The sequence below is a fragment of the Micropterus dolomieu genome, linkage group LG14 (genome assembly GCF_021292245.1).
Source record: "Micropterus dolomieu isolate WLL.071019.BEF.003 ecotype Adirondacks linkage group LG14, ASM2129224v1, whole genome shotgun sequence".
NCBI classification, from domain to species: domain Eukaryota; kingdom Metazoa; phylum Chordata; class Actinopteri; order Centrarchiformes; family Centrarchidae; genus Micropterus; species Micropterus dolomieu.
In genome coordinates, this window is record NC_060163.1 from 25,043,620 (window position 1) to 25,053,590 (window position 9,971).

Consider the following 9,971-nt stretch of genomic DNA (forward strand, 5'->3'; position numbering starts at 1 on the left):
TTTTCTTGGACTTTCAGATCTGTCCCAATGGACACAGCTTGTGGAGGTGGAATTCCCAGCCTGTAATGAAGTGTGGGACGCAAGCTGGAGATTTTCTCTTGTCCACCAACATTTTGTTGTCTGGCAACGACTATGCGAAGGTCGCCCTCTTGTTCAAGTTCATGAACATGGGGATGGTGAAGAAGAACACCTTCGTGTCCATTCAGGACGCTTACTGTGTGGACACAGTGAAGAGCTTCTGGGAAGAGAGGAGGACTGAGGCCCTCAGTGGCCTTCAGGGAAAAGATGTTGTGGTCCTAGGTGCGTAGCTGAAACTTTACCATGTTATACAAGTATTGAAGACATTAGGCAGTGTGACTGTATGTAAGCAGCTAACTGTTATTATTATTTTTTGGATTTTATTTTTATTACTTTTTTCAGAGGATGGCACATATGACTCACCAGAGAATGACACTAAGGAGATCATTCATGTTGCCACCATCAACAAGCAGCAGACATCCTGCAACTCTGTCGTCATGGAGAAGGAGGGTTTTATCGAGGCTGTGGACAAGCTTACATCAGAGATAAAGCAAGAGGAGAACTGCATAGATAATAATGCACAGATCGCAGCCCTTATGAGTAAGTAGTAGGAATGTATGTCACAATACCAAAACTTTTGTAGTCGATATGATACCTGTGAAATTTCACGATATTCTATACCTAATTTAATACCACGTTAAAAACAAAATAATCATTCCCATGCTCTTCAACACACACCCCTTTAATAAATTACCAGGTATAGTTTAAAAACCAAAATAAAACAGTGGACACAGACACACACCCCCATCTCTTCTCAGAGTGCAAGCAGTAGTTTTTATTTACTGACATGGTGACAGACCATTACTCCTGACTTTTTTTTAATACGCAAAAAACGCTAACGGCATTACGACAGATGACAGATGAGTTAGCCTAAACATGCTAGCCTTTAGTGTTTAGTAGGGGTGTAGGTTTCTTCTGACTTTCTCCGTCAGCAGTATGGTTATAAAGTTGCCATTTTATAAAGTCGCCATGTTTAATAAACTCACCTGCTATTCCGTTTTCATAGCAGCAGGTGCGCCGCATGTGGATTGAAACCAACGTGGTCTTGAATGGCATCTGCATTGGTGCGTTCACTGTCTCTTTGTAATGTAAAATGTCCACCATGTCGCATCTTGTAACGTAATACCAGATAACCTCTCTCTCTGTGTTTCTCTGCAAAATATTAAACTGGGTCGCCAAATATACAAATATACTGCAAGATGTAGACCAATTTTTTGTAAATATTACACCTTATTAAACTTATTTTATTGTCTTCCAACTGACTGTGTCACGTGACTATTTTGGCCCAGTCATGATTGTGTGATCATGCCTGCAAGTTTAATTAACCCAAGATGGATGATATCAATATTAATAATAATAATAATGTGTGGTAGCTTGTTTTTTTATTTTACATTTGTAATTGCATTTTGTCCAGGGGCGGCTACACAATACATCAGCAGCACCCACACAATCCACACCACACTTTACGTTAACAAGATGATTGAACAATATTTATAACAAAAACTTTAGCAGATGTAAAACAGAACAAGGCGAATGTGTTGCTCTCAGGAGGAGGTGGTCCACTGCCGAGGCACTATCCACAATCCGGAGGAATAACTAGGATAAATGAATATATTAGTATAATATTAAATAAAATGCCTAATGTTAATTTAATAGTATACTTTTAGTGTAATATATTAATTATATTATGTTACTATACTGATTATAATTTCATAATTTTCACAGTATACTACATAACAAGCAAGTATCTATTTTTAGGGGCACATGCGAGTGAAATGGTCACACTGTGGAGTCCTGTGTGGGCGTTGATAATGAGCAGACTCACACACAAGAGAGTCGCACACAAAGCACACTTTTTTGGTTAATTAAATCACACCCTTTGGTGGTTATGCAATCGCACAGGGTGACATCGTGATTGCAATTTTGATTAGATTAACTGTGCAGTCCTAGTTAAAGAGGATGATTGAAATATTGTAGTAATAATAAATGCTTCCCCACTTCACAGACCCAGACGAAGGCAGATACAAGGATCTTGGAATTCATCACTGTCTGGACATGTGGCATGGTGCCAAGAACCTGGTCAAAAGAATAGCTGCTGTAAGTTAAATAAGTGGCTCATGTTGTTGTCTACAGTATGTATTCATCATGAAGTAACTATATCTCACATTAGAGATATTTATCTATGTGCCATTCCTGAGAGTAGGTACGTTTTCATTCCAATCAACGACAACAAAAGTTGATTCACTGCTTGGTCCCTCCGCTCAGGCTGAAGGTTTGTTAATCATTGAAATCATCTGGTTTAATCTTTGTTTGGGATTAAAATCTGCTTACTCTCAGCCCTCCATGGAAAAGGGTTTAATATCCATATATGTTTTCTTTCGCTCCTGGAGGCAGCAAAGATATAATGACAAGTCAAACTCCTCATCTGGTATAACGAAATCGTAAACCAGTTTTGGTGGTGTTGTAAGAAAGCTGACACAACCAAGCAGTTTTTTGGAAGCTATGTTGTCCTCAATAAATGTTGTTGTAGGCAACGTGGTTTTCAGCTATACAGCTAGCTTAACATTAAATTCTCTGGCATTGCATTCTCCAAGGAACAGGCAGGTTGTTGTTTTTGGCAGGATTTAATGAAGGAAAATATGTAATTTGTAAAACTTCAAAAAGGACACAAAATACAAACAGGTAAGCACCTTGTATGTACTAAATAATGTCTCTAGTACATTATTAGGGAAAGAATACTAACACAACAGGTACTGAAGGTAGGTATGTCAATGCAAAAATACACTAACATCCACCAGTTTTTGCTAATAATCCAACATACTATACTCAAACACAAGAAATAATAACATTAACATATTAATACAACTGTATATTGTAGATGATTTACGGATGAAGCTGTTTGGTGGACTTTAAGGCACAGGATTGCAAGGATTGTTAAACTGTGAATCTCCTTCTAAGGGCCCATGTGGAAAAGGAAGTTCCTAAACACTACTTCCTGTCATCCTGACTATTTACCATTTGCTCCATTCCTCTTCAGAGGGATCACCAGTAGCTGGTGCTAAAAACATACAAAATAAGCCTATACACTGTTTCCAATACACTCCCCGCATGGCTATTAAGAAATATTACACTATATACCTTTAAACCCACATTTTTAATCAAACTCTGTACATAAGATTAGCTGCTACCTTATTCAATTTTGCCATGGGTGTATGACTGCAGTCTTACAGTGAAGCCCTCAAAAAGCTGTGGACAGTGTCACACGCCATTGCTATAATGTCACCTAACTCAGCTGCTCTGTTCTGGATCCCCTTGCTGAAGAGGCTGGTGAGGTAAAGCAGTGCCTGTTGGGTATTCCTTGTCTTTCTGGGAGAAAAGCAGGACCCCTCAGAGATGGGTCTGGAGAATCTCTTGACTGTCAGATTTCTTGTCACTTTGACTCCCACCTTTCTTACTACTACATCTTTACTGGGAGTGGCTTTTACAATCATTCTCATTGGCCAATGGTTTCTTTTTGCCCGACTGTCCTTCATCAGAACTATGTCTCCTTCTTTGAGATTGGATTTCTGTGATTGCCACTTCTGCCGACTCTGTAGTGTGCTCAGATAGTCTGTTCCAAGGCTTGAACTCTGTTCCGTAGGTTCTTGAGCAAATCTCCGTTTGAGAACTCACTGGCTAGAGAAAGAGATGCATCCGTTTTCTGCATCAGCAGCATGGAAGGGGTTAGAATGACGGGACCCTCTGGGTCAGTGGATACAGGGATTAACAGTCTGGCATTTACAATGGCACTGACCTCTGCCATAAAGATGACTAGGACTTCATTTGTGAGTTTTGAAGGTCCAACTTGGAGGAGCATGGATTCCAGATGCGATGTACCACTCCAATCATGCACACCCAAGCGCCACCCATATGAGAGGAGTGTGGAGGGTTGAAAACTCTGCATTTTTGTCTTCTATGCTTGAATCACCAGGACCTTGTGAATCCATTTTCAGCTCCTGGAATGCTCCAACAAAATTGGCCCCACAGTCTTACAGGAGCTGCTTAGCATAGCCTCTGATGGAGTAAAACCTCCTGTGTGCATTTATGAGGCTTGAGGACGTCATGGTTTCGATTACCTCAATGTGAATGGCACGTGTGGACATACATGTAAACAAAACTGACCATCTTTTGTTCCTGGCTTGGCCACCACTGGTATGACTCGCAATGACTTTCCGCCAACAAGACTCGCATAAGAAAATGGGGGGGGGGGGACGTTCAACAGGTAGATCAGACATTTGTTGTTGCTCCATTCTTTCTCGCAGCTTTTTGCATGTGACACACCTGTGAATGCAGCTGCTGATGAGACATTTCCCTCCCACTATCTACAGACCACTGGCATGGATTGCACCTTCAGTGAAGTGTCTGCATGGATGTTTCAGATGTTCATGATGGTGTCGGACGGGCAGAGGAAGGGCTTCATGCCTTTCAGGTTGTGCTTGGCTGATGCGTCCACCTATTCTCAGCATGCTTTCACTGTCAATGACTGGCTGAAGTTTATGAAGCGGGCTGGTCTTGGGAAGGTGACAGTTTGATTTAATACATTTCAGCTCTTCTGAATAGCTTTTGTGTTGCACAATCTATGAGGACACGTATCCCACTCTGTATCTTCGGTCAAAAACTCTCAGGAGCAGTCTGCCTCCAACAGTGACAGGAGCCAAGAAACCCAGTGCTTTGAACAGACTGTTAACTGTTGAAGGATGCCTTTGCATGTGAATGGCTTTTGACTCCCAGGGACATGAAAAGTGAAGGTGTTGGACATAATGTTCCAGCTGAGCCCAAGGCTCCGTTGCATGGGAAAATTGTCCTCTGCAGGAAATGCATCCATCACTCCTGTTTTGAGGATATCTTGTGCAGCATTATGTTTGACTCAGCCAACATTTGCTGTGTCCGATGCAGAACATCAATGGCCTCAGCTTCGGTTGCGAATGATCGAAGACCATCGTCCACGTAAAAGTCCCACCACTTCTTTGATGATGGTGGTCTGAAGGAAGGTTAGATCCTCAAGAGTGGGCGAGCAGGTTGTCATTCTCTGTTGTATAGAAGACTGTTTCTCCAAGATTATCTTTGTCTGATAAAACTGATCCACTTTGAGTGGGATTATGACGAGGAAAGTTCTTCCCACTACCTCCAATACTATAGATGTCTTTCACTTGTATCTGATTCTCACATGGAGCAAGGCAAGTTGGTTTTTGTGAACACCCCCAATGCATACATCACTTATGATGACCCACCCAAGGTCTAGTATGTACGTAGTACGTATGTGAGTATAGAGCCTCACCTGGTTCACTAACTACTTCACCGATAGGGTCCAGTGTGTTACATCAGAGGGGCTGCTGTTTGGACCTATGGCTGTGTCTATGGGGGTGCCGCAGGGTTCGACTGTATTCTCTCTGTACAGTATATCAATGATGTTGCGCTTGCTGTTGGTTACTCTCAGATCCACCTCTATGCGGACGACACCATCCTGTATACATCCGGCCCTTCACTGGACACTGTGTTATCAAACCTTCAGGAGAGCTTTAATTCCATTCAGTACTCCTTCCGAAACCTCCATCTATTACTAAACTCTGGTAAAACTAACTGCATGCTTTTCAACGATCGCTTCCCACACCGGCTCGTCTGACTAGCATCACAACGCTAGATGGGTCAGAATTAGAATATGTGGACACTTACAAATACTTAGGTGTTTGGATAGACAGTTCCCTCTATTTCCAGCCCCACATAAACCACCTTCAATCTAAAATTAAGTCCAGAATCGATTTTCCTATTTCGCAAAAGGGCCTCCTTCACTCGTGCTGCCAAACTTGCCTTGGTAAGAATGACTGTTCTACCCATGCCCGATTTCAGTGATGTCATCTACAGATCTGCCTCAAACTCTCTCCTGAAAAAACTCGATGTTGTCTACCACAGTGCCATCTGTTTTGTTACCGGCGCCCCATTTAATACCCACTACTGCGAACTCTACGCATTAGTTGGCTGGCCGTCATTACACACTCGACACCTAACTCACTGGTACTAACTTATTTACAAGTGCTTGCTAGGCAGAGCCCCCCTATACCTACGGTCACTGTATATATGTATACTCTATATCATTACCCATCTGCAGCCTGTGCTCAAACAGGTACATCTCTCTGGTCACCCCAAAAGCCCATACCACCTTCGGTCGCCACTCCTTCCAGTGCTCCGCTGCCAACGACTAGAATGAGTTACAAAAAACCCTCAAGCTAAAGACCCTCACTTCCTTTAAAGCACGTCTGTCTGAACTCTTGTCCAATATGTCTTACTTCCCGCCTTGAATATTTACCATTGGCTCCATTCCTCTTCAGAGCAGCTTGTGTAATCACCAGTAGGTGGTGCGAAGAATGTACAAAATAATCCTATACACCGGTTCCAATACAGAAGCACACCATTTCATATATATATATTGTTTTTCTTAGTAAGTTAATTCCGCCATATGAAGGAGCTTTATTTAGTGCTGTTCTGTTTTTCACAGGCACTATGGATTGGCATCATTCACCATGTCTGTGACATTCACACCTGGACTACGGGAAGGTGTCAACATGGGCACCTGGAAGCAACATGTGGAAAGGTGTGGATCCAGAAAGATTCTGGGTGCCACAAATCTTTAGTGGACATCGTTCTCAATAAGCGCTGGCTGAAGGATGTGCATAAATACCTGTGCTTCAGGTAAAGTGTGGCTACATGTTTCACACAGATGTAAATAATGACTATTTGTGCTTATTTTTTCAATTCTGTATATAATTTGTGTTCAATCAGATCAACCTCAGACCTAGAGGCTTTCCACAAACATATACTGATGTATGCCAGAAAGCACTTCACTTTCACTTCCCCAGTTTATGAGGCAAGAGTTCTGCTTGCTGCTCTGGACTATAACTTCAACCGGAACCGAACAACAGTGAAAACAGCAGAAGGCAAAGAGATGTACGTTTTACACTTGAAATATTCCCATTTACAATCAATGTATTATGCGCAAGTGAAAAATTTATATATATAATACACTAAAGGTTATCAGTTGTTATAATGACTAACTGATATTGAATGGTTGGACTTTATGTACAGTTTCAGAAGGCTGTACAAGAAAAACAGCAGAAGACACGGGTTATACTCCCTGAAATCAATCCAGACTGTAAAGAGGAGAATCACAAGTGGAGTGGGGATGCCTAGAAGGAAGACAGGTAATGCCGTTTTTCCATTACCAGTACCAGCTCAACTCGCAACGCCTCGATTCGACTCAACTTGGTCGTCCTCCGTTTTCCATTGCAGATAGTACCCAGAGATAGTACCCCTTAATGTAGCTGGTCGTCCCCACACACAACTGCTGTGACGTCATGTTCAGTGTGAAACACCCAAGCGACCCATAATACAACTGTCTCTTGATTTAAGTTAAAACGTTTCAACATTCCTCAGAATGTAAAGACAGATTAGCGGTATGAAAACTTTCCAGCTGTGTTTTCCTCTGCCGTTGTTGCTGCAGCAGTCTGTGTGACGGCGGGAGCAGAGGGCTCTGTGAGCGGGCGGCTGGCCAGCCTCACGACCTCCTCCCGCGGGTTGGTGCAGGCTTGCCCCGCCGCCACTTGCGGAGCTCCTCAAATCCAAAAACTTTAAAGCGCATTTTTTGTTCCGCCATCACTTTTCGTAAAACTGTCAATATTTGAAATTGACACAGTTGATTTCTCACCTCAAAACGTCTCAGAATTGGATTTAGTGTTGAAATAATGTATCAAAACTAAAATACAAAACTTTCTGCTGCTGGCCTCTGTCAGGCGCGCGCAATGATGATACAGTGAGTACTGACTATTCTCTCTGACTAATCAGTAGTCTGCCATGTTTTCACATCACATTTTGCCTCAGCTCAGTATTGCCTCAGCTCGCTTGGAACCTCGACGAGGTGATAAGAAAAAAAGTACCTGTTAGTAGGTACAGGTACTTTTCCTCAATGGAAAACAAAAAAAATCCTGATACGTTTATGGAAATCCATCTTCTACATTATAGATTAGTTCTGATACAGTATCTCTTTTCTATTAGTTTTCTAGAAAATGTCTGCAAACATTTTTTGTTGTGTGTTTCAGTGCCTGCAGATGTCCAGCAGCTGTTGGTGATTAAAGAAGAGACTCCCACTGAGTGGAGCCCCAGTCTGGACCAGGAGGACCCAGAGCTCCTACACATAAAAGAAGAACAGGAGGAACTCTGGATCAGTCAGGAGGGAGAGCAGCTTAATGGACTGGAGGAGGCTGATATCACCAGGTTCCCATTCACTGCTGTTACTGTGAAGAGTGAAGATGAGGAAGAGAAACCTCAGTCTCCACAGCTTCATCAAAGCCAAACTGAGGACAACAGAGAGACAGAGCCTTCAGCCAGCAGCTCAGCTACGCAGATAAAAACAGAAACTGATGGAGGATCAGAACCTGCTGGGAACCTTGATCCAGATAGTCATTTACAACCAGATACTGATGAAAAAGCTTCAGACACTGAAGTCAGTGAAAATGACTGGCAAGAACCTTTGTCAGATTCTGAAGCTGAAACTGAAGACAGTGACAATGGTTGGAAGGAGACCAGAGCACCTGAGTCAGGTGTAAATGCTCTGAAATATAAGGAAGCTCCTGTAAGTGATGCAGGATGTAATGCTGGGAAAGAATCTTTTAGCTGCTTTGAATGTGGTAAACAATATCACCACAAGAGGTCTCTTCAGAGACACATGGTCTGTCATTCAGGAAAAAGATCCTACAGCCATATGGATAATAAGAAAAATGTAGATTCACAGATGAGAGTCCACACAGGAGAGAAACCATTTGGCTGTGATGTTTGTGGGAAGAGATTTAGAGTCCAGGGAAATTTTAAGGCACACTTGAGAGTCCACACAGGAGAGAAACCATTTGGCTGTGATGTCTGTGGGATGAGATTTAACCAGCAGCCACATCTTAATAAACACATGAGAGTGCACACAGGAGAGAAACCATTTGGCTGTGATGTTTGTGGGAAGAGATTTAGAGTCCAGGGAAATTTTAAGGCACACATGAGAGTCCACACAGGAGAGAAACCATTTGGCTGTGACGTTTGTGGGATGAGATTTGCAGAACAGGGAAATCTTAAGAAACACATGAGAGTCCACACAGGAGAGAAACCATTTGGCTGTGACGTTTGTGGGATGAGATTTACAGAACAGGGAAATCTTAAGAAACACATGAGAGTCCACACAGGAGAGAAACCATTTGGCTGTGGTATTTGTGGTAAAACATTTAACCAGCAGCCACATCTTAATAAACACAAGAGAGTGCACACAGGAGAGAAACCATTTGGCTGTGATGTTTGTGGGAAGGAATTTATAGAACAGGGACATCTTAAGACACACATGAGAGTGCACACAGGAGAGAAACCATTTGGCTGTGATATTTGTGGGAAGAAATTTAACCAGCAGATACATCTTAAGACACACACGAGAGTCCACACAGGTGAGAAACCATTTAGCTGTGATGTTTGTGGCACACGATTTACAGAACAGGGAAGTCTGAAGAGACACAAGAGAGTCCACACAGGAGAGAAACCATTTGGTTGTGGCGTTTGTGGTAAAACATTTAAAAGGCAGGCAAATCTTAAGACTCATATGAGAGTCCACACAGAATAAAAGTTTGCATCGTCTTTCAGTGTTTTGCTGTATTTTGTTTTTAGTCTTTCTCTACTGTATATTTTAAAATATGTATAAAAAAGTATTCTGGTGGGGTGTGTTTAGCTCAGTTGTTAGAGCGCATGCCCCATGTTTAACATCAGTGGCAGCATACTGTAGGGCTGTGATGGAGGGAACAAAAAAGAAACCAAAGACACTGCACGCAGGTTAT

At 42.3% G+C, this 9,971-nt stretch overlaps 1 protein-coding gene across 1 annotated transcript in view; it reads left to right on the forward strand.

The window, feature by feature from the left end:
* LOC123982842 overlaps positions 1-9,774 on the forward strand; it is a 47,711-nt gene extending 37,937 nt beyond the window's left edge. Inside the window, exons 9-13 of the mRNA XM_046068732.1 lie at positions 2,084-2,175; positions 6,611-6,804; positions 6,895-7,059; positions 7,198-7,313; positions 8,208-9,774. Coding sequence (XP_045924688.1) covers positions 2,084-2,175; positions 6,611-6,804; positions 6,895-7,059; positions 7,198-7,313; positions 8,208-9,760 — 2,120 coding nt within the window. The 3' untranslated portion in view covers positions 9,761-9,774. The remainder of the gene's footprint in view (positions 1-2,083; positions 2,176-6,610; positions 6,805-6,894; positions 7,060-7,197; positions 7,314-8,207) is intronic.
* Positions 9,775-9,971: the final 197 nt, after the last annotated feature.